The sequence below is a fragment of the Aulonocara sp. 'chitande type north' Nkhata Bay genome, linkage group LG18, assembly GCF_057382095.1.
Source record: "Aulonocara sp. 'chitande type north' Nkhata Bay isolate Kocher_YH1m ecotype deep benthic linkage group LG18, A_spYH_male_GT1.1, whole genome shotgun sequence".
Lineage (NCBI taxonomy): Eukaryota > Metazoa > Chordata > Actinopteri > Cichliformes > Cichlidae > Aulonocara > Aulonocara sp. 'chitande type north' Nkhata Bay.
Genome location: NC_141361.1, coordinates 37,818,187 through 37,844,321, shown reverse-complemented (window position 1 = coordinate 37,844,321; position 26,135 = coordinate 37,818,187). Strand labels below are relative to the sequence as shown.

At 40.2% G+C, this 26,135-nt stretch overlaps 1 protein-coding gene across 7 annotated transcripts in view; it reads right to left on the bottom strand.

The window, feature by feature from the left end:
• The window catches only part of astn1 (astrotactin 1), a 485,289-nt gene that overhangs the window by 258,446 nt on the left and 200,708 nt on the right, over positions 1-26,135 (bottom strand). For all 7 annotated transcript variants that reach the window (XM_086272768.1, XM_086272769.1, XM_086272772.1 and 4 more), the window contains 2 exons: positions 23,764-23,901; positions 1,636-1,786 (listed from right to left, as the gene is read on the bottom strand). In XM_086272768.1, the coding sequence (XP_086128894.1) occupies positions 1,636-1,786; positions 23,764-23,901 (289 nt within the window). The remainder of the gene's footprint in view (positions 1-1,635; positions 1,787-23,763; positions 23,902-26,135) is intronic.

Below are 26,135 nucleotides of genomic sequence, written 5' to 3'. Positions count from 1 at the left end.
TCAACACACTTTTAAGTTTTGTTTGCAGTGTAGAACAGGAAGCTTGTTTTGTTTAGCTGACCGTCCTCAATATTAGCATTTATGCTAATGCAAACCTCAGTGCAAGCAGTGGCAAATATTTAGTTGCACTCATTCAGGGCTAGAAAGTATGACAGCTAAAAGAGTCTTCCAACAACAAAAGAATAAAAAGTCAGGGTATATTGCTTACAGTGCATTACGCATTGAACTATGATGTGCACTAACATGTCCTGTGTTTGCAGCAAGGCACAGCTGACCATGCCCGAGAACAACTAATTTCAGAGGCGTGCAGGAGAAGTATTTCCAACTGGCTCCTTTCTATGTGGACTAGTGGCTCTAGCCCTTCGGAGGAGGCTTATTTCCATGACTAGTATCCCATTCTTTCATTCGCTACCCACAGCTTGTGGCCATAGGTGCAGTAAGAATGCAGATTGACCAGAAAATCAAAACCTTTGCTTACACTCAGACGGATACAACCTCCAGAACACTGCAGATGTTCCACCGATCCATCTGATGAAATTCCCACTCTTCTTTTCCCCTCATTCATAAACAAAACCCCAAGACACTTGAACTCCTCCACTTTAACTGAATTAACATTTTAAATAGCACATTTCTCAGCTTAAAAAGAGACTAATAGACAATAACATTATGGATAAGATATATTAGCTCCTGAGACAGACTGATTGATCTGGTTTCGATATTCCTTCCACATTTTTGAAGCTCGTGCAATTTTAGCCTGCAGTCTCAAACTTAATGATTTAAACCAAATGAGGAAAGTCAATAAATGTACTCCTGCATGTGTTTTCCATAATGCCTGAATAATATTTACTTGTCTGAGCAACTGTTTATCATGCATACTGTATATAATTGGCTGGAAATGCTTGCCTCCATATAAAAAGCATTTTCCCATTTAAAAAACTCTCACAAACTCTTCTGCCTCTCGTTGAGATGCATTACAGGCAAGAAGAATACTGGATTGCATAAATAGCATCTTCCAAACCCACCTCAAAGGCTCTACTCAAGTGTATCAAAGTACTTGAAAAGAAATTAAATTGTTAGGACTGATGGTGCCTGACAGCTTATCAATAGAAGTGGGGGATTTAGCAGAAGCAACACTAGCAGCCAGTGCTAAGATTCTGCAAATAACAAGAATGCTATTGCTGAAACCCCCAACAGATGGAGAACAAAACAAACCTGGCTGCTACATTTCCTGGTTGCTAAGCACCACCTGGAGTTAATGAATGTGTTGTCAGGCTAAGAGGCATATGAGACAAGAGGCAAAGTCAAAGTGTCTACTCAGAAGCATTAGAGAGTACCAATCTGCTGAGACTGCCGATCTGCTATTTGTCCTTGTGGGTCATTGTGGCATGCAGTTGTGTTTATACTTAGACTACACACACAAAGTTAAGTTGGAATATTAATTAGTAAAAAAATCCCAGGTGACCACAAGTCGAAAAAGCCCGACTGTTTGGATCTGCTGACCGTACTAACTATGCTCTCATATCAGTCATAAAAAGTTATATGAAGGCTGTATGGTGCCCAGTAATACTTTTGATTAGATTTTCAGCAAAACCTGAGGTACTGCAGGCAGTTTTATAACAGAAAAAAAGGACTCACCACACATCCAGTGGAATCAAGCTTGCGGTCTGATATACAGCGGAAATTGCGACTGCAGCCACCGTTGTCTTTGGTGCAGTCTCTGACAGGTCCAAAAGAGTCCAGGAGAACCTCCAAAGAGTCAAACGATGAACTGATCATCAACTCCTCTCTGCAAATACAAAAGCAATACACAAAAGTAATTACCTTCAGCCAGGTGTATCTGTGGGGCTTTCAAAAAGTATATTTCATGACTTCTTTTTCATCCCCCTGAAAGTGAAATTTTTTATACTGGATGCATTTCCTGGCACAACCTTTAGAATAGAATAGAATAGAATTCAACTTTATTGTCATTCCACATGCAGGTACAGGGCAACGAAATGCAGTTTGCATCCATCCAGAAGTGCTTTAGGCTACGTTCACACTGCAGGCGAAAGCGCATCAATTCCGATTTTTTTGACCCTATGCGACCCATATCCGATCATGGTGTGACAGTGTGAACAGCACAAATCCGATATTTTCAAATCCGATCTGGGTCACTTTCGTATGTGGTACTGAATCCGATACATATCCGATGTCTCAGAAAGCGACTGCTGTGTGAACGGTCAAGTCGCATTAAATCCGTCTTTTACGTCACTGACACAAGACAGACGCCAATTATCAGCGCCAGAGAAGACATCGTGAACGCTTCCTGGCCATCCGGTGAAACTGCTGGGAAGACAACGTTGGAGAAACGTTAACATTTTATTTGTACTGCATAACCTGCAGGTTCTGACAGAAATCTGCAACTATCCTTTGAAGCAGCGCTCCTCTAAAACAGCAATAAGGATCATTATTAGGTTATCTACATTATTATGTAAATAACAAAATAACTTAAAGCAAAAATCGGGAAACATGAAGTCCGAAGTCTTTACATTAAGGGCCATCAGTCAAACAATACTGTTTGCTCTGGGTCTAAACAGAGCGCGTTGTGTATGACGTCTTCTTTTGCGCATGCGGGCCGCTTTGAGCGTTCACACTAGAGCTCGTTTGCTGTCGCATTTTATTTGTAGTGTGAACGAGCAGACAAAAAAAATCGGAATTGAGCATTAAGACCTGCAGTGTGAACGTAGCCTTAGTGATATAGATATATTACAATATATATTAGCAATAATATAGATATGTAAGTATATTACAGAAATGGGTCTATTATGGTATGTTATAATGTACACGGTATGAAGTATGTTGTGAATATTCTATAACTATAAGTATGTACAGGCTGTAGTGAGTACAAGCTATGTACCGGCTATGAACAGGATATAAATATGAAAAACTATACAGAATATGAAATAAATAACTTTACAGAATCTGGGATATACAGCTATACAGAAATGGGAACTATGCAAGTTGTAAACAGTTGTAGGATTAAAGATTATCGAATGTACAGAATGATTATTTACACAGAGCTATACAGTAGTGCAGTTAAGATAAGTGAGATATAATTCCTACAGAGGCTATATAAAGTGCTAGTGGTTGTGAGTGGTGGTTCAGTCCATGTTATTATTGTGTGTTTGAGGGTACAGTTGTCCATTGTGGGTGTGTGTATGTTCAGTCCATGAGTTTAACGTGGGTCAGATGTCAGGAGGCAGAGTTCAGGAGTCTGACAGCTGTGGGGAAGAAGCTGTTCCGGTACCTGGTGGTCTTAGTCCGGAGGCTCCTGTAGCGCCTCCCAGAGGGCAGGAGGGTGAAGAGTCCATGTGATGGGTGACACCGCTTCCTGTAGATGTCTTTTATGGCAGGAAGTGGTGCTCCGGCGATGCGCTGGGCAGTTTTCACGACCCTCTGCAACGCCGTCCGAGGCAGAGCAGTTCCCGTACCAGACTGTTATACAGTTGGTCAGGATGCTCTCGATGGTGCAGCGATAGAAGTTCACCAGGATGTCTGAGGACAGGTGGTTCTTCCTCAGAGTCCTCAAGAAGAAGAGGCGCTGGTGAGCCTTCTTGACCAGCTTGGAGCAGTTGGTCGTCCAGGTGAGATCCTCGGAGATGTGGACTCCCAGGAACTTGAAGCTGCTCACACGCTCCACAGCCGTCCCCTTAATGTGGATGGGTGGATGTGGGTCAGCATTCCTCCTGTAGTCCACGATGAGTTCCTTGGTCTTATCAGTGTTAAGCAGCAGGTTGTTTGTGTCGCACCACTCAGCCAGACGATCCACCTCCTCCCTCCCTCATCGTTGTCACTGATGAGGCCAATCACCGTGGTGTCATCTGCAAACTTAATGATGGTGTTGGAACCATCAGCAGGCCTGCAGTCGTGGGTGAAGAGGGAGTAGAGGAAAGGGCTCATCACACAGCCTTGTGGTACACCGGTGTTCATCGTGATTGTAGATGAGCAGCGGTTATCCAGCCGGACATGTTGGGGGCGGTTGGTCAGGAAGTCCAGTAACCATTTGCAGATGAGGGAGCTGATGCCCAGGTCTGTCAGTTTCCTGATGAGCTGTGAGGGGTGGATTGTATTGAATGCTGAACTGAAGTCTATAAACAGCATTCTTGAAAAGGTAGTTTACAGCCAAATAATGGCCTTCCTGGAAAAGCAAAATGTTTTAGAGGTTTTCCAATCTGGTTTTAAACCCTTTCATAGCACTGAATCAGCCCTTTTAAAAGTTTTTAATGACATATTTTTAGCGACTGATGCTGGGGACTGTGTTGTTCTTGTGCTTTTAGATTTGACAGCTGCGTTTGATACCGTGGATCATGCCATTTTATTCTCTCGTTTGGAGCACAGGGTGGGCATTAGGGGCACAGCACTGGAGTGGTTCAGGTCCTACTTGACGGGGCGAACTTTTTGTGTCAGCCTTGGTGACTATGCGTCGTCCTCCGCTCCCCTCTTGTGTGGTGTCCCACAGGGCTCAGTTCTAGGCCCCCTCCTCTTCTCTTTATATCTGCTTCCTCTTGGTTCTGTACTGAGAAAGCACGGCATTGCTTTCCACTTTTATGCTGATGACTGTCAGATCTATGTCCCTCTAAAGAAAAAAGGCAGATACCTTACACAGCCATTACTTCAGTGTCTCGATGACATTAAGGCTTGGATGTCTGTTAACTTTTTAAAATTCAATGATAAAAAGACAGAGGTGATGGTTTTTGGCAGCCCCACTGAGACCCCCAATGTGTATGTAGATTCCCTGGCACAGTATGTTAAGCCAACTGTCACAAACCTGGGGGTCAAAGTGGACTGTGATCTAAAGTTTGATAATCAAATTAAGGCCGTGGTAAAATCTAGCTTCTTTCACCTCAGGCAGCTGGCAAAAATAAAGCCAATTCTTTCACGGCAGCACTTTGAGACAGTGATCCACGCCTTTGTTAGCACTCGGCTGGATTACTGTAATGCACTTTATATAGGGGTCAGTGCATTATATATTAGTCATCTACAGAGGGTGCAAAATGCCGCAGCTCGTCTTTTAACTGGCACTCGAAAGTTTGAGCACATTTCCCCTGTTTTAGCTTCACTTCACTGGCTGCCCATTTCTTTTAGGATTCATTTTAAAATTCTTTTATTTACTTTTAAAGCTCTCCATGGCCTAGCTCCATCTTATCTCTCTGAGCTGCTACAGCCTTATACAGCCACCCGCTCTCTCAGGTCAGCTGATCAGCTGCTCCTGAAGATACCCAGGACTGGGCGTAAACTTAGAGGAGATCGTGCTTTTGCTGTAGCAGCTCCCAAACGGTGGAACGAGCTTCCTTTAGAGATTAGACAGGCCACTTCTTTATCTGTTTTTAAGTCACTCTTGAAAACCCACCTCTTTACCTTGGCCTTTGACACCACGTGAGATGTTGGTTTTTTATTTTTATTTTAGTTGTTTTTAGGTGATTCGATGCTGTTTTATTTTGTTTTTGCTTTAACATAGGGCTGTTTTAATTTTATGTCTTATGTGTTTTATTTATTTAATTTGCTGTTTTTTGTTATTCTATTGTTTTAACTTATTTTCTGTACAGCACTTTGTTCCTGTGCTGGGTATTTTAAAGTGCTTTATAAATAAAATTGGATTGGATTGGATTGGATTCTGGCGTAGGTGTTGTTGTTGTCCAGGTGTGAGAGGACAGAGTGCATTGCGATGGAGACTGCATCCTCTGTGCTCCTGTTCTGGCGGTATGCGAATTGGTGGGGGTCCAGGGTGGGGGGGAGACAGGATTTGAAGTGTGCTAGGACCAGCTGCTCTAAGCACTTAGTGATGATGGGGGTGAGTGCTGGGTTGTCTGCCATCTGTTCTGCGTTTTTACAACTCTAAATTAACTTTCTTTAATGAATGGTAAAGTTACTTTCATACACATGTATAAAGTTACTTTGGCTCAGGACTGAACTGAATTTATAACAATGCCAAACTGCCACTTTTCTAGGACGCTTCCTGGAAACAGCTGCCAAATGAATTCCATCACATGTTATCTCTGAGGTTGGTTTTTTGCGTGACTTAAACTTAGACTGGTTCTCTGACAGCTTGGATGCACTACACAAACTTTGCATCAATTGAGCAACTGAGCTCTAGTCCAACATGACTAAACAGTACAAACCTACTATGCCTAACTTTTAAAGAAATATTGCATTTAAGTGTCTACTACTCTTGTTTTAATGACCTTGTAGTACCATATCACCCTATTAGAGCACTTCGCTCTCGCTCTGCAGGCCTACTTGTTGTTCCTAGAGTATTTAAAAGTAGAATGGGAGGCAGAGCCTTCAGTTTTCAGGCCCCTCTTCTGTGGAACCAGCTTCCAGTTTGGATTCAGGAGACAGACACTATCTCTACTTTCAAGATTAGGCTTCAAACTTTCCTTTTTGCTAAAGCATATAGTTAGGGCTGGACCAGGTGACCCTGAATCCTCCCTTAGTTATGCTGCAATAGCATAACTGGACTGCTGAGGGATTCCCATGATGCATTGACTGAATATGTTTAATAGGCCTCTCTGCATTGAATCATACTTGTTAGTAATCTTTGGATCTCTTCCACAGCATGTCTTTATCCTGTCTTCCTTCTCTCATGCCAACCGGTCGCAGCAGATGGCCCCGCCCCTCCCAGAGCCTGGGTTAGGGTAGGCTACCTTACAATATAAAGCACCTTGAGGCAACTGTTGTTGTGATTTGGTGCTGTACAAATAACATTGAATTGAATTGAATACTACTCCAATTTTTCCTCAAGATATGAGGAGCTACTGCCCAACAAAATGTGTAAGAAAGGCAGTTTCCAGAGCAACGATATTTCATAAAGGAAAGGAATTTAAAGATTTTAATGAGGATTTTTTTAACCGAACTTTGTTTTAAATAATAAAACTCTGTTATAGTACCTTTTTCATTGCCAGAGCTCACATCACTAACCATGCTGCAATAACCATCCATCTTCTTCTTCTGGCTGCTCCCTTTATGGGTTGCCTCCTTCTCACCCTTTCCCCAGCATCGTCTTCCATCACACTGACCCTCTGCATCTCCACCTCCAGTCTTTTTGTTATAACCACCACCTTCCCCAAGTCATACATGATAGCAAGCATTCAGCATCCTTTGCTGTAAATCTGTTTGTTCTGTCATAAATCACCCCTGACCCTCCTCTCACCTACTCCACCCTGTCTGCCCTCTCTTCTTCACTACTCTCTACTGCTCTATTTGAAAGATTGAACTGTTGAATTCAAATGTTATGCTATGGAAAAATATATGAAATGATTCTTATAAACTTTTTTTACATCACATAATTATTATTATTAATGTTATTTAGGGCGATCGTGGCTCAAGAGTTGGCGGTTCGCATTGTAATCAGAAGGTTGCCGGTTCGAGCCCCGGCTCAGACACTCTCGGTCGTTGTGTCCTTGGGCAAGACACTTCACCTGCTGGTGATGGCCAGAGGGGAATTGTAAAGCGCTTTGAGGGTCTCAAAAAGCGCTGCATGAATGCAATCCATTATTATTTAAACCAACTGTTAACTGTATATTTCTGTACATTTAAGTATTATTATTCATATTGCCGCATTCATTGACCTTGTTTATAGGTAATTTCATTGTTTAATCACATTAAAATGTTCCTAATTTAATGTTTAACTCATTCACTGCCAGCCATTGGCAGTGAATGAGTTAAACCCATTGACTCATTCACTGCCATTGACGGCTATAGACGTCAATGGCAGTGAATGAGTTAAAAGCACTTGAAAAAGGCAAAATCCCATGTAAAAGTAGGGCAACAAACTGTATTGTCATTACTGAAAATAACTGTATTTCATGTGAAAGCTATTTTCTGGTATTATTCTGGCGCCCCAGCTGCCGGGATATTACTGTTTCTTTAGGATTTTTTTTTTACGGTGTGGTTCAGAGCTGTACCCTGATGTAATCCCACAGCCAGCTTGAAACCTTTGTCTCTCATACCACACCCCTCATCGCTGTGTTATTGTCCTCCACCTTCACATACTTCATCGCTCCTCCTGACTTCCTCATGCAGTCCTACAGTTCCTCTCTTGGCATGCTTTCTCTGGCTCCACAAAGACACAGTGTAGCTTCTGACCTTCTCTGTACTTCTCCAGCAAAGCTCCTCTTCCTCAGCATGAAGCCATACTCCTGCTTCTTAACCCAGCTTCATCTCTTTCCCACAGCCTCATGGTGTGGCTCACTTATTCCTCTCTAGTTACTACAACTGTGCATATCAGCCTTGTTCTGGAAAATCAGTACCAGTACACTTCCATTCCCCAGGCATCCCACCATAGGTATATCATCTGTCAATGATCTGTCAGCAATCTTTTATATGACTGGCAGCTTGTTCTGCACCAAATATTCCACATCGATAAGCTGTAAGGACAACTGGACATGTTTTTAGGGTGAGGACGATCTAATCTAGCGTTCCCTTCCACAGAGGTGGCGATCCTAGTGACTTAAATAATTACCATCCCTTTTAAAATGGCCTTACCTAGCAAAAATCCCTAATAAATTATTATCTAAAACTGTATTTGGGATCAAATAACATTTTACAACCAGAGCAGTCAGAATTTAGATATTTTCCCAGCAGAGCTGTAGCATATATGCTTAATTATATTACTGCAGCTCTCCATAATTACCAGTAATGCACTGTACTTTTCATAGACCTCATATGATTCAGTGGATAATGACATTTTAGTAGATGAGCAGTCCTTTAAATGGTTCTAAGACAATCACAAGTCCAAAACTATGTGCATTGTATTAACAGCTTCACAAAAACCATCATATGGTCCATATTCACTTACCACCTAACCCTAACACCTATGAAGAAAATGAAAGACACACATTGGATGTTTGTATAGAAACAGATCCTGTTTCTCATTCATTAGTTGTACGATCACTGTACAATCCACAGTTTTGACTAAGCTTCATTATAGTCATATCTTTACAATACGACCATAATGAAGCCTCTTGACTCATAAGAGCTTACCACAGGTGTTTCTTTCTTACTCACCATTATATGAAAAAGTGAAATCGTCCTGAACACAGAACATGATACAAATTTAGAAAGCTCTCCTCTACAGATTCCTTGCTTACCTCTGCTCTTTGATTACATTAAAGACAGCGTCTGCAATGTAAGGTTGGAGGACTTTTTTAACACTAACTGCACAATAAATAAATAAATTCTTCACTTTTAATAAACATGAAGAAATAAACAAAGTAAAATGCAGCTGAAATATGTAATTGGTATAAACTGAATGCATACAAATGAATTCAATTGTATTTTCACTACACTCTTTTACATAACATAATACATTTACATATAATTAAATTAATTATTATGTAAGTGTGGACATTTTTGTTCATACTGAACTGAAAAATGTCTTTGCTATCGATAAATCAACCAAGCCACATAAACAATGAAACTTCACATTTTTAAAACAGGCTCGTTACTTTAGGTTTCTCGCGTTTCTACTCGGAGGTTACAGTAGGAGTGCATGTGTCGCGGTACTTCAGCATCTAGCTATTGCGACTGAAAAGGAGTGAGTATAAAACAGAGTGACACTTTTTAAATTGGCAGGTATATAGAAATGCAACGTTTCTATTCGCCCAACAAACATCAGCACACAAACTATTTTTGCGCCATGTGTGGTCGGCTAAAGGTCCAGCTGCTGGACACAGTGAGAACTTTACTCAGAGATGGAGAAAGACGTGAGGCAGAGAGGACAGAAGGAAGAAGAGAGGTTAGATTAAAAGGTAAAGGACGCTCAATAAACTGCAAATTTAAAGCTTACTTCTACTGTTGTCATTTATAATCACATACTGAATTTCCACAAGATGTGTTTTGATAAATTATGTAATTTCATACTGTGATACAAAACTAAGCCTGTAGTTTTTTTTACTTTTACTTGCATAAAGAAGTAGATTTAGTACTTCAACTTCACTTGGAGTATTTTTAAAAACAGGTATTTGTACTTCTACTTAATTAAAAAATGTCTGTACTTTTACCACCTCTGATTATTGAACATGTACTGTATAATGTGCCTGTCTGTATTTTTCTTTGCTTTGTTTGGACATTGTTCCCAATCTTAGTGAGACTGTTTGTTTAATTAAAGGATTTATTATAATATCCTTCTGAAGAATCAATACTGTTTTAAAAAGCGCACGAAATGCTAACTTCAAACAAACTAACACTTCAACATCCAATTAGCGATGCCTCGATGTCAGGAATGTTCCATTCACTCTCATTATAACTGATTAGGTTATCACATTTCTTTAGATCACATTTCAGTCTGGCAGGAAAACGAGGAACTGTCAGAGCAGTGCTTCAACAGTCTGCTTTGCGAGACATGTTCTGACACTCTGCTCTCATTTTTCTCATAAAGAGATATCTTCTTTCATGAATTAACAAACACCTGCATGTTTAATTCATTCTGTGTAATCATCATGAGAAAAGCAATGAGTTTTTACAGCACAGTTGTTATGCAAAATAGCAGACTTGTGAGATAAGACACACCATGAATTCATTGCTTTAACCTTGCTCAGAGCACTCGGAGTAACTACGATTTATTTATTTATTTATTATTTTTGCCGGTAAACCTCTTGCAAGGTCAATGAGCAGATCATCCAGTAGAGGGGCACAAGTGTAACTACTTGAGATGGTTGAGGATGAAGAACAAAGCAGAGTGGACTGCTGCTTTTCCTCACAGAATCTAAATCAGTAGCTATTTTTTCAGAGGAATAGTGCTGCTGGTGATAAAGAAGAACTGGTGTAATAGCCTTGCCATGAACCTTGGCTTAGCAGGGAAATTGATGACTTCTGTGGAACTAAAAGAAATATTTAGTTTTCAACTTCCCTAACTCCCCTCTAAATTCCCTGGTAGAAAAGGAAGCGAGTTTCCTTCCCTTTCACACTCAACTTAATGTTATCTTACAAACCAATTTTTCCATTATAATTGCCCACTGCTTTATTGTCATTTATTCAGAGGGAACCTATTGAAGAGAGCTTCAGCAGATGATGAAACTAACTGCAAGTTCGAATGCTAGGATATTTTAGAACCCTAATTAAAGTCAAATCACACCCAAAAACTGTGGGTGACACTACTGTGTTTACCATTAAACATCCCACAAGAAAAGAAAAAAAGGTTCAAAGCTTTGTTGGTGAGTCTTTGAGGCTACTACAACATTCATTATATCCCAAAGTATCAAAGCGCTGGAAAGAATGATCATCATAATGTCCATTTGGGAGGAAATATTTGGGCGTTTGGATGTCAAAACCAATTTAATGCAGACAGGACAAACATTTAGATTAAAGAAAGAACGATCTGATTACAACTATCTGAAATGCTTTCGCCCAACTATGTCTGCCAAACTGAATTTAGGGTGAGGATAGCACAGGAGAAATGTTAAAGGCTTTTTTATTTCAGGAAACGGTTTCAGTATTACACAATTTTGTTGTACAACAGTGGAACATGCTACGAGCTTTCATGCGGAGACTATTTTAAAGAAAAATTCTCAATTAATTAACGAAACATGCAATTTGTTTAGGTTTTTCATCGGGGAATAAAATGATGGTCTCAAAAACTAACACATCAAATGATACACTTATAAGACTCATGACTTTCCCTAAACTCTTTTACATGTTTCATTACATCCCATGTGCAATGTTTCTGGTGCTCAACATTAAAAAGGAGTCATCCCCTCCAGGCATTAAACATGGAACAATACGATCACGAGATCTCTCTCTGTAAAACAAGGTGGTGTTTGATGGGAAGGAAGTCCTAAAAGTTTCAGCTTTTCTGTTGGATTACAGTTTTCGAGATTCAGATCAGATTATAATCTTTTAATTGGCACTGACAATGGATCCAAACACACTTATCTAATTAGAACGACAGACGACAGACAATTAAAACGGTTATCTGACGTAAGTGATGTTACGGTCAGAACACCATCGCTTTATTAAGTCATTGGAATGGCTTACCTTGTTTAAATTCTCACCAGAAAAGCAAAACAAACAGGTTAAAACACAGTTAATTATCCTGATTTTATTAAGAGCTTCTGCTGAAATAGTTCTGCGTTATGTAACAAACACACTGGATTTAAAAACCAAAAAAGTCACACTGGTAACGTTGAACAAGGACGTGGTGGGGCGTGGTCTGCGGTGCCGTGCGGACGCACCTGCACGACATCCGCAATCACGCCCGCCGTGTTAAAACACGGGGACTCAGGGGTTGGTGTGGGGTTGTGGTGGTGTGATGCAAATATTAAATAAAGATGGCTCAAAACATGGATCTGTGGTCCTGTCGTGCCTTAATTCCACCACAAAGGACATGTCATATATTTATAGAGACAGCTGCCTGCTTTTGAAATATAAACTGAATGTAAGCCTCAATTATTGGAACCATTAACATGAATGAAACGGTTATAAGTAAATGTGTGATTAAATGCCAAGTTATACCCTGCAGTGGACTTATTTTTGTTCAGACAGTAGGGGTGCAACGATATTCGTATCGATATTGAACCGTTCGATACAGTGCTTTCGGTTCGGTACGCATATGTATCGAACAATACAACATTTGTGTTAGGTATTTTAGTACCATGGTAGCATTTACTGGATATTGTTTTATAGTGACATTATGCAGGAAAACTCTGTCATTCAATAAGGCCCCTTTGTTTCAGTGTTTTTCTCTTTGACCCAAGAATTGATGTGTGAGAATCACAGGCTGGTACAAGGTTGAAATACCACAGAGATCACTCCCTCAGCTACATTAGTTTCTTAATCTCTTAGGAGACGCCTGTTGAAGGCCAGATGGTTTGTTTCAGAATTCACTAATGAAAGAACTCTTTATTTTGTGCCTTGAAAATATGTCGCTGAGATAATCACAATTGTAGCTGAACTGATAAACTACACAAAGGATGCTTCTTCACCCAAGGGCAGGAAGACGCTCCCTTATCTTGGTCTGTACTGGTTTAAACTGATAATCTGCTGTCTCATGAATTTTACCCTCTATATAAACTGTTGTACTTGTGAATAAAGTTGAGTCAATTTGGGAAGACAACCTGAAGCAGTCTCTGTTTTCTTGTTCTCCCAAGCTGCTCCCGAGCTCGTACTAACACGCTGAATGGCATGCTTGAATGTTGCTTGAGAATATATTTGACTGTGTTACAGACTAAGGGACATTCTCTGCTGATAGGTGAAGGTACATTCTCTGCTGATAGACGTCCACGCCTCGGAGGAAGTCGATCCACGGATTAGGCCCTGGAAACCGTTTCCTTCAATTTGTAATTTATTTTATCAACTTTCCTTCTGACGATGCTGTCTGTGTTGAGCGCTCAGTGAATCTGCGTTCGACTACTCCGCCTAGGCTGCACTGTCGAGCGCAGATCCACTGAGCGCTCAACACAGACAGCATAGTCAGGAGGAAGAGCGCAGGGCAAGCTAGCAAGACAGAAGTTAAGCTCTCCTTGCAAGATGGACCTCCCCCACCCTCATTCAGATCTGGCGTTTGGAATTATTTTGGTTTTCATGTGACGTATGACCCTGAAGGTAAGCGAGTCATGGACTAAAGTAAAACAGTATGTTGGATGTGCCATGCAATGCTTAATTACATTGGTGTGAACTAGTGTGTTAGCGCAGTTAGCTCGTTAACGTGTTGGCCGTCTAGCCCCATTCACGGGGCGATCGGCGGTAGCTCGTTAACGGAGATTTGCCGTGTTGTGGCGTTAAGGTCATTTCAACGAGATTAACCTGAAAGCACTAGTGGGAACACAACGAATATGACTGCACATTTACGCCGACATCATCCTAGTGCAAAGACAAAAACAACAAGCATGCTACTAACTTTAGCCGAGTCATCTAGACAGCTGTTATCACGTGATTCTCCTTATGCTGCTGAGAATATAGCCCAGAAGAAGCGGATAGTATCCGGTTATTCAGTCTGACGTCACCGTGTCGGGGCCTAAACTCCGCTGCAGGTCCATATATCAAACGATCACTGCGGCATTACTGAGAGTTGAAAAACTGTCTAAAGTCTTTCATCTTTAATAAAATGATCAGCGTTCTGCTCTACCAGGTGTAACAATTGAGTTTAACATCCAGGCATCCATGAAAACGGAATTTATGACATTTAACGGAGTTAGAAGTTAGCAGGGAGTTAGCTCGCTAGCTTCTATCTAAATACAATATAGCATGTCCTGACTACAGGGTTTTGGAAACAAATTCAAACGTACAGCTTTCTTATCACTTCCAGCATAAATGAAGACAGAAAACTAAACAGCAGTGACGTTTGTAGGGTTACTGAAGTTTGGCTAGCTGGTATATAATGATGTGCTACGTGACCGCTAGCGACACAGCTATGTTAGCATAATATAAACAAGCTAACTTTTTTTCCACTCGATAAAAGTTAACGTGAGTTTTCTCGGTGGTCAGAAACAAATGTAATCGCATGGCAGGATGCTGTAAAAGGACCAAACTTCAGCCAGGAGAACAACTGAGATAATCCATCCACAATACGAGGTTAGTCATTCATATACTGCTGCATGGGCTGGGCTGTAGTTACATCCTAAGGTTTTAAAAACTGAGCTTAAATAAATGATTAGCGGTAATAAAAGCCGAGGGAGGTCAACAGTGATCACTGACTGTTTTAGGAGCTTTTTGAGATCAAATAGAAGAAAATACATAACATTAAACATGTTAACAACATAAAAGCCATATTAAACCTGTCGGTGGTCTGGATAGCATTTGGAGCTTCGCTAGCAACCCGGCATTTCATCTCCGACAAAGTTATCCCCGAGAGAAGTAAAGCAAGTGTGTAAGTCCATCTCTGAATGTTTGTAAAGCATTCCTGCGTTAAGCTTAACAAGCGATATATGGAGCGACTGCCTCTTCTTGCTGCTACTTCAATCATGAAACTGCTTAATGATCAGCTGATCGGCTTTTCTGTCGCGAGTCCATCTCTCTGGTTTGTTTTTGGCCCACTTTGCACCAGAAAGAGGAAACCAGCGGCTAAACAACAGCAGCACGTTTAAGCTTGATCAGCTGTTGTTAGAATTTATTTATTATTACTTTCTACTCAAGGATCTTTTTCTACGTAGCTGACGGCTGGTAACTGTGCAGGGGCGGATCTAGCAAAGTTTAGCCAGGGGGGCCGATAGGGCATTAACAGGGAAAAGGGGGCACAAAGACATACTTTTCTTTCTTATTCTCATTTAAAATGTCTAGCTTTTAATAAATAATTATCCGAATCTTACACCGAAAGTTTTAATTTGATGTAAAATGAATAGCAGTCAATTACTGTATATAGTGACTATTAAGTCTAAGGCTACGTTCACACTGCAGGTCTTAATGCTCAATTCCGATTTTTTGATCAAATCCGATTTTTTTGTCTGCTCGTTCACACTACAAATAAAATGCGACAGCAAACGCGCTCTAGTGTGAACGCTCAAAGCGGCCCGCATGCGCAAAAGAAGCTGTCACACACAACGAGCTCTGTTTAGACCCAGAGCAACAGTATTGTTTGACTGATGGCCCTTAATATGCAGACTTCGGACTTCGTTTCCCAATTTTTGCTTTAAGTTATTTTGTTATTTACATAATAATGTAAATAACCTAATAATGATCCTTATTGCTGTTTAAGAGAGGAGCGGTGCTTCAAATGATAGCTGCAGATTTCTGTCAGAATCTGCAGATTACAGTACAAATAAAATGTTCACATTGTCTTCCCAACAGTTTCACTAACATCTACACTGGATGGCCAGGAAGCGTTCGCGATGTCTTCTCGGGCGCTGATAATTGGCTTCAGTCTTGTGTCGGTGACGTAAAAGGCGGATTTAATGCGACTTGACCGTTCAAACAGCAGTCGCTTTCTAAAACATCGGATATGTATCGGATTCAGTACCACATACGAAAGTGACCCAGATCGGATTTGAAAATATCGGATTTGCGCCGTTCACACTGTCATAGCATGATCGGATATGGGTCGCATAGGGTCAAAAAAATCGGATTTGATGCGCTTTCGCCTGCAGTGTGAACGTAGCCTAATATATATACCCTAGTAAGCTATAGTACTTTTTCCTTTGGGAAGGTACCATCTGTACAGTCTGCAATTTTGTTGAAGAAAGATGTTGAATCTATTTAATATTTCTTGAAAAATAATTGATTTCTGTGCATTTTTTTTTCACACTGCATCAAATTAAAGTTGATTACGTTGATTAAGCATCATGAGGTGGAGCGTGAGGGGTGGTTCCCTATTTTTTATTTATTTATTTTTGTTGTTGCTGGGAGTTGGAACCCTATTAGTTAGGTTGCTTAATATTTACGCTAAGTACTCTTTAAAATACCAGAATAGGGAGGATGGTGTAGGTTTAAGTTTATTAGATTGATCAGTATTGCTGAACTATAAATATTTTTTTTTTGCATATAGGTATAACAGAATAGCTTTAGTGTAGTTGTTGTTTTAAACTTGAGTATGAACTTATACAAAATGCAGCAAGATATTTTTAAAAAAACAGTTTTATTGATTAAAACACACTATATCGGATTCATATCGGTATCGGCAGATATCCAAATTTATGATATCGGTATCGGTATCGGACATAAAAAAGTGGTATCGTGCCATCTCTACCACAAAACGGAGAAGTTATGACAAATCAGACTATAAGGCAAAAAGAAAGTGCAGCTTTATGGTTTCATGGACAAAAGAATTTCTGTGGCTGCAATATGACGAGCTAAATAACCAGGGCTGCACATAAGTGGTCCGCAGGTGCGCATTCGCTGTCAAAATAAAAAACGCGCACAAGGGTTAGGGTTAAATTTAAAAACTGTACTTTTGAGTTAAAATATATATTTATAATTTTAATAAATGACAAATTAAAAAGGCATGAACATTTTTTTGTATCGAAAAAATATCGAACCGTGACACCAAAGTATCGAACCGAACCGTGAATTTTGTGTATCGTTGCACCCCTATCAGACAGGGAGGTGAAACTCACCATCAACAAATGAAAGGAAAAATATAGCGTCTTTCTGAATATGACTTCCTAATATCATTGATACAGTGACAATTACAATGACAGCTGATTGGCTCTCATACAACACACATAGAAATACATACGTTTTTGGGAATAACATCTCAAAACAATGCAAACACATATAAATAATAAAGTATTTCCAAAATTCTTACTGATTTTTCATCCAGTCATTTTAATTATGACGCCAGCTAATCAATATGAACATGACATATTGACAAATTTATAATCAAACACGTTTGAACACAGTTCAAAAGAGTGCAACAGCATGTTCAAGAAGTCTGTGAAGGTTCTCAGTCATCCAGGTCATCGTAGTCAAAGGAGCTTGCAAAGAAAAGCGTCTGGACTTCTTTAAGTTGCTTGAAGACGGTTCACCTCTCATCCGAGAAGCTTCTTCAGTTCTAAGGTCAAATGGTGGAGAGTCCCAGATATAAACCTAGTGGGAGTGACCCCCCACAGAGGGACAAAAGGACCCCCTGATGATCCTCTAATCGCCTGAGCCAAGGTGTGAAACTGGGTGTGGGTCCCAATCAGCCAGAGTTTCGGGTGTGTTCATTGTGAAACCTGGCCCCACCTTATCATGCGAATTCCTGAGGTCAGATGGCCCAGGATGTGAGTGGGCGTTAAGGCGTCTGGGAAGGGATCTCAAAACTGGATTATAGATGACAGAGAGTTGGTGTCGTAAACCACCGCCTCTGTTCAAAGATGGTCGCTCACAGTGGACATAGATGCTTCTTTCACTCCTCTTTCAAACCATCTGTCCTCTCTGTCCAAAATGTGAACATTGGCATCCTCGAAAGAGTGACCTTTGACCTTTAGATGCAGATGGACTGCTGAGTCTTGTCCTGTGGAGGTGGCTCTTCTGTGTTGTGCCATGCGCTTGGGAAGTGGCTGTTTGGTCTCTCCAATGTAGAGGTCTGAGCATTCCTCGCTGCACTGTACAGCATACACCACATTGTTAAGTTTGTGTTTTGGCGTTTGGTCTTTCGGGTGAACCAGTTTCTGTCTGACCGTGTTGCTGGGTCTGAAATACACTGGGATGTCATGCTTGGAGAAAACTCTCCTGAGTTTCTCTGATACACCGGCTACATAGGGGATGACAATGTTGTTGCGTCTGTCTTTCTAATCCTCCCTCGCTGGTGTCTGGTCTTCTTTTCTGTGCCTCTTTGCTGACTTTAAGAACGCCCATTTAGGATAGCCGCACGTTTTGAGTGCTTCCTTTACATGTGTGTGTTCCTTCTTTTTTCCTTCAGGCACACGAGGAATGCTCAGACCTCTACATTGGAGAGACCAAACAGCCACTTCACAAGCGCATGGCACAACACAGAAGAGCCACCTCCACAGGACAAGACTCAGCAGTCCATCTGCATCTAAAGGTCAAAGGTCACTCTTTGAGGATGCCAATGTTCACATTTTGGACAGAGAGGACAGATGGTTTGAAAGAGGAGTGAAAGAAGCTTCTATGTCCACTGTGAACGACCATCTTTGAACAGAGGCGGGGTTTACGACACCAACTCTCTGCCATCTATATTCCAGTTTTGAGATCCCTTCCCAGACGCCTTAACGCCCACTCACATCCTGGGCCAGCTGACCTCAGGAATTCGCATGATAAGGTGGGGCCAGGTTTCACAATGAACACACCCGAAACTCTGGCTGATTGGGACCCACACCCAGTTTCACACCTTGGCTCAGGCGATTAGAGGATCATCAGGGGGTCCTTTTGTCCCTCTGTGGAGGGAAACTCCCACTAGGTTTATATCTGGGACTCTCCACCATTTGACCTTAGAACTGAAGAAGCTTCTCGGATGAGAGGTGAAACGTCTTCAAGCAACTTAAAGAAGTCCAGACGCTTTTCTTTGCAAGCTCCTTTGACCATGTTCAAGAAGGTGCTAACATTGTTCCCTTGGCGTCTGGGGAAGCTGAGAGGAGCCTTCATCGGATCAGAGAAATGACACATTTACACAGCAATAAACTGCCAAATGAAAATGAAATGCTGAAGAGTGAGATACAATTAAAGAATGTAAACATAGCAAAGGGACGTAAAGAGGCTAAACATGAATACATTAATTGTAAATGTGAGCGGCTGAATGAAGAAAGATAACTGCTGAGCTGGTGACAAATAATTCCTTAGAGGTGTTCAGCGGTGTACAAAACCTTCCCATAGTTTCTGCTACCGCAGCCAATTTGATGAGAAATGGTGGTTCCTACAATATTGCTTTAAATGAAAAATACTCAGAGTAACCTGGTGACAGAATTTCTGAGCTCTATACCTACATCTCTGCACCTTATTCTTCTCTTTATCCATATTTTTCAGGCATTTAAAAAAAACTTTTAAACAAACAACTGTGTAAAATACTTCTGAAAGTACTTCTCAAAGTGCCAAAGAAATGCAGGAATACTGTGTCCCCCACATTTCTGCATTTCATCTCACTGCATATAGATGCTGCTTCCAGCGCTGACAATAAAGTCTAACACTAAACAACACTGAACTCCGACATCATATCATCATTTCTGTCAGTAACAAGCTAAAAATATACATATGTCCACTTCCTGTTCTGATAACTAATCCTTTCAACCAGCTGTGGCTCAGGCAGCACTTTTAGTTAGTAAAACACTCACAGCTGGAGTCTTACATTCGTATGTGTCTATACGTCGCTTTCATCAAATTGGTTTTGTATGCCTGCAACAAACACCCAAATATTTTCTCCCGATAATTAATCCTTTTTCTTGTTCAGTGTGAAATTCATTGAAACAATATGATAAATAATCACAACAATCCTCTCAGAGCCACATCAGTATAATGAACCAAGTCAAATGACTTTGCTTCTATTTAAAAAAGAAATCACTAAGCGTGAAAATTCATCAACCTCAGTGGCTGACAGATTTAATAAATGGCCTTTCCCCATTCCCACATCAGGCAAGTGAGGTCTTTTGGGCATGTCCTACCAGGACCACAGAGGGAGACCCCAGAGGTGGCCCATGGCAGCCCGGAGAGTTTATATATGCCCGTTGTCTTGGGAACACCTTGGTGTCCCCCAGGTCATTGCCTGCTTTAGTGGGAATCTGACAAATGTTGTTCTTGTGACAGTGTCAAGGGTCCCTTCAACTCTGTCACCACTGTCCCATAAAACATCTACATGTAGAGCTTCACAGTTAAACATGTTTAAATGTGGTAAATATTTTAAATTTTGTGTATTTTGAATCAAAGTCATTCAATTTCAGGCTAAAAAAATGACACTGCATTTGACAAAGAGCACTATAGACCAACTCATGCAAGTAAGGATTGTGTTATAAATGGCCGTCACATCGTCTTCTGTCATCTAAAGTTGTTATTCTCTTACTGTTTGACAGATGTATGGTTTTCCATTCACATGTATAGGAACGCAGAAGCCAAACTTTTTCTCTGTATTCTTTTTAGTGACAGTAGAGTAGCCCAGGGGTGTCAATTTCTATCTGTCTTCCTGCCATTCAGCCTGCTGCTCAACCACTTTGATCCAGAAGGTAACTGAAACAACTGCTGTTAAACTGCAAAGCGATTCAGTTCAGGCATTCATGGTCCTCGCAGAATAAAATCTACTGACATCTTCTGTTTTAACTCCAGATTGACACCTTTGTGATTTTCTTTTCCTTTAGGAAGTGGCTTGACAGCGATCACAGATGACACATCATTCATTCAGCATGGGTCATCAGGTGGGCAGCTGCCTTCGTGGATGTCTCATTAATTTAAGAGCAGTATATCAGATGACTAAATCACCTGAGGGCTAATCCATAATCCCTGTCATCTTAGATGAACACCCTTCATATCCAGCCACAATTTTATTTTATGCCGAAATCTAGTTGGCCCTGTTTATCAATAATGAGTTGATATTTTATGCAATCAATAACAAATGTACCCTATAACTATGATACACAGAAACATGTCTGGAGGTGTTTTCATGAATGAAATTAATCAGTTTTTCTTTACATTTCTGAACTCTTTGGGATTCAAATATAAAAAAAGCTCCCTCTGTGTTTATGAGGCTTCACAAAAATGCTGATAATCACCTGGTGAGTCGAACTTTACCTGGTATAATATCACAGGGAAAATAAGTAAAACAGAGCAGCGCTTTACACTGTTACACACTAACTTGTTGACACTGAATGTTTCAGCAGACACTAAAGGACCGACCTCTTCTCTACAAACTAATCCTGTTCCGACATATTTTTTTCTAAAACATAATAAATCATGTTAACTGTTAATCTGGGTGAATCTTAAAGCTTTCCACCAACAAGCAAAGTCGGTTCTGCATCAAACTAATTACTGGTCTGTCCTTCAAGTAGAAGTGAGCAGCAGTCTTTATGCTCGAGGTCTACAGAGATGATCTTACAGAAACCTGATCAGTAATACTGTTGATATTACTGTTGATTCAGTCTTATGTGGATATTTTTTATCCGTGCACCAAAAGAATTAAAAATATATTATTACCTAAACTCTTGTCTTTGTGTCATATGTCTAAGAGGACCAGGGATCTTTTAGAGTAAATATTTAGACTTTAGACACGTGCAAAAAGGTTACTGTGTTTTTGTTTTGGAATGTAAAGTGTGAATCTAAAGGGCTCATCCATAATATATCACTTATGACAAGCACTGCTTGTACTACTGTCTCTTTCTGTCTCTCACTTTCTTTCTTTCTCTGGAAAACACGTTAAATAATTAAAAACAAAACAAGTGTTCCAGCAGAAAAGATTTTTCGTTGCCATTAACTGCTCTGAAATTACCAGACTAATCGGTGCTGCTCTGTTCTTCACACAATTACGACTCTCAGAAAATTAATCTGAAATAATTTTGAACATTTAAAAGTTTTAGTCGTTTTCATTTTCAGAGAAGAGGATGTGTTATGTTGGGGTCTTCAATGCACAATAAATTTTATCTGGACAAAACAGAGCACCAAAGGTCACTAACTTCAGGACACTGGTGGAAACTTTTCTCAGGTTCCTTATTTATCCACCAAAAAACTAAATCAAACAAAGAAATGACCAAAAGAGTTCACTAGATACTGAAAGATGCTGTGAAATTCTGCCCTGTACTGGTCATATTTGAGCATACCCCTGACTAATTTAAGTAACTTAAATAAATGTAATTAAATGGGACATAACTGATCATATAGAGCATTCTCATTCCCACTGCGTAACATACCGACGATTTGTCACGTTTTGGGATGAGAACGTGTTGAACAGAGAGCCTCGTATTTTGGCTGGTCAATGAAGCATAAACATAAACGCTGAAGGCTCAGGCATACGGAAAAATGTAAATCTGATAATTTGATTTATTTTAATTAGTTAGAAACACAGACTATAACAGAAATAGTCTGCTCCACTATATTTATTTTATTATAGGAGTCTAACTTCTGTTTTTTATAAACACATGGCTTCCTTGTTATGTAGACATCTCTTTCTGGACTAAACCTCTGATCCAGCATGGTTACCTTTAGCTCCACCCCAAAGTTGCCTATAAAAAGCACAGAATGACTGCACACACCCGTCCCATGTCTCCAGTGAAAATCTGTTTGCCAGTAAGCATTTTTGAACAGAACAGTACCCAACCTACACTACACACAAAATAAAAGCATATTTTAAATAAACATTGAGATATTTTCTTATCCATCTTATTCCATCAGTCTGGAAGTTAATGTGATTTTTAAGTGAAGCACAAACCACACTCTGAGAGAGAGCTCTTTCAGACACGCTCATGTGTCTGTGCTCATTTGCACCACTAGCTAACTTGCTAAAAGCTAGCTAGAGCATATACTGGATCCAATGATTTGGTTTTTGCTTTGTGTCCCGGACAGATTACATTGCTGCACACATCTCCAGTGATCTGGACCAGAGTAGGATCATCGTGGTTGTTAATCCACAGCTGTTGTAGATGGTCAAGATAACAAGCCAGTGAGACATGTTTCCTGCTTGCCGTGTCAGTGACTGTCGAAATAACACAAATTCTTCAGCACTACCTTAAAAATCACCTTTTATGGGTTGGGTGGGTATGTTCTCGATTTAACCCCCAACCCCAAGTAGCATGTCTGTCCATTTCTCATTAGACATAAAGAGAATGCTCAGGGGCATTGCTTCCACTGTGTAATACATGTCATCAGTTGAGCCCGGTTTAACTCTGCAGCACTGTTTTGGCTCATTTACAGCTCTCTCTGCAGCCCACAGTCACTGCACACAGAGTAGATTTTCTTTGGACTTATGAACCATTTAACAATTCAAACGCTCTCAGTGGCTTTGAACTGCCAAGCAATTCTTTCTTTTTAAACTCTGGCATTTTTTCCTTTATTCATAAATGTTTTTGTGTTAGACTGCAGAATTGCATTGCCCTCTGAATCACGACCACCTCGGCAAAATCCTCAGAGGCCTGATTAAAACTCACAGCAACAGCAATGAATAAAAACAAATGCTGATTACGTGAGGATACAAAACATGTCAGAGAGTTGATGAGAGATAATAATAAAAGTCTGTTTTTACTAGAGTCGACAGAAAGTCTTTGCAATCCTTCAAGTGCAGCATTAAGAAGAAACTCCTTCAGGTACTTTTCAGCTTGGTGCAGCGGTCAGCAAAATCCTACCCTGCTTCACTGCTCGATGACTCCTTTTATTTCTTTTTAGTTGGACTGTCATGACTCCCAAAGTAACACTGAAGAAAAGTGCAGTGCAGAAAATGTCTCTCACCTTACATCTACCGCATCCTCCATGACTGTCATGTCTGTCTTGCATTTGGCTGATGGGTTGATGGCGAGCTCAGCAGGGGGGATGACAAAGCTTTTACTTAATGGCAGCCACATCCCTTCTCCTAGGGTGTACGTGAATCTGCAAGAGGACAAGAAAAGTAGATGAGAGTGTAAGGTAGGGTTGTAGGTTTAGGCTTTTCGGGGGAAAATAGATCATTAAGGCCTTTGAGACTGTTGGCAGCCCCTTTCAACTTCCAGCTGCTAGGAAATTACCCAACCAGTTGGCGAGAGGCTGCTGGAAGTTGCTGACTTTTTCTAGGCGAAACTGTTTGCAAAGAAACAAAATGTTCACTTGCTCCCTGATATATCCCGCCTATTAACAGATGCAATGATGAAGAGCTGATTAGTGTTCTTCATTACACCTATGATAATTATCAAGCAAGCACAGCGTGTCCTTTGAAATGGGTTTATTTTGTTAACAAAAACAGAATTTAGCCGGCGTTCATCATGTTGGTTTTGCCCTGTAACAGGTTCTACTTACAATGACATCATTATTTCAAATTTTGGCAAAACAGCGGTCTAATCATATATATGAGACAAAATACCTAAGAATAATAAAAGTAAATAATAATAACAGTAATAATAATATGATGATGATCTCATAAATGCTGTTTCTTTACATAGAAAAACAAATGTAGAGAATACTACTTTTTTGAATTGTGACTAAAAGTCGTGAGAGTTATTTGAACTGACAGCAGTTGAAATCCTGTTTCTGTGAAGTGTTGAATGGCGAAAGGTTACTACAGTTAAACATATTACTAAGTAGTTCATGAATGGCAACTGCAATGTCTTTTTTGATTTGTGTCTACGAAGGTGTGCAAGCCTTACTTTGCATGTATGATCGTATTTGTAAGGTGTTATTTGGTTTTAGGCTTCTAGTCCTGCAAATGTGACTTTTACAACAACTGAGGGATAAATATTTACAGTATATGAAACTTCAGCAGCACAAACACCAATAGTGAATTTGAGTGAACTGTTATTTCCAAGCAAAGAACAAAATCAAGAAGTTAAAGATCTACAGTCATGGTTCTGGGTCAGCTTGATCCAGCATTCTGAGTTGCGTGGGTTTTGGTATTATTGTGTATTATGGTTTATGATCCGATTCTCTGGTTGTGCTGTTTTGATTATTATTATCTGGTGTTTAATTCTTCTTAAGAGTTTTGTTCTTAGGTTTGGATTCTGTGCTCCCTCTGTTCAGCGTCCAGTCTGTGCCTCTGCGTCCTGGTCTTGTGTCTCTGTGACTGTACATACGTGTCGTATTTCCTGTTTTACTTTGATAGTCTTTGTGCTATGTCAGAGTGTCTACTTTTGCTCCCCTCGCTGTGTCTCCCTCCGGTTCCTCGTTTCCCTCTTTGCGCGTCGTCGGATCGTCTGCATTGCTGCATCGCTGCTGTGTGTCATTCCCTCCATGCCTCAGGCTTCAGGCTAGTTTTCCCAGTATAGGTTTTGTTTGTTCTTTTCTAGTTTTCCTTGCCGTTTATTTGTAACATCTGCTCAGCCATAAATAAAGGCTCATTCTCTGTTAACATCCACATTCATCTCCATTGTCTGCGTTTGGCTCCTTTCTAATCTACACGCTTGGCAAACCATGACATCTACATTAGGCGATAATAACATGGTTTTATACTTTTAATAGTAATATTCCAGTTATATATGTCTTTACTGACATGTTTATTGTCTAATGTTTAAAAGCTTAACACACAGCTTATGTGGTCATTTTTGGAATTGTCAAGTGATTCTTTATATTTTTATTTGGGTTCTTGCTGTTTTTTTTTTTTACCATTAAGCAGAAAAAAAGGTTGTATTATTTATTTACATGGTTAGGCTGAACTCGATGCAGCAGTAGTCTTTTAGGTTCTGCATCAAAAAGTTAGTGAATGTTAAAAGTATAAAGGCACAAAAAGTTAAAAAGAACTGCAGAAGTGAGGGCTGTGTTGGTTTATTAAAATCTGAATAGAAAACTAAAGATTAAATAGAGACATCGAGGATATAATGGTTATCCCAGTGACTTATTACTGCACAACTTTAAAGTTGAGGAACTTAAAGGAAACACGAAACAGAGGAGAATGCCCCAAACTGAAAATGCAGTGTCTAAAGACTTTCAGTGGACGATTAAAACTTCAGACCCTGAACTTTTAAACGACTCCCATTAAACCCTGCATGTCTTATTAATGCTGAGTTGTCAAACTTGTTCCCAAGTTTGAAGTCTCAAAGGCAAATTGCATTAACCTTCGTATCATCATCATCATCAGGGCATTTCTCACAAACCTTGGAAATCCACCAGTCAGTGTTTCTGACTAATGGCATCGTGTT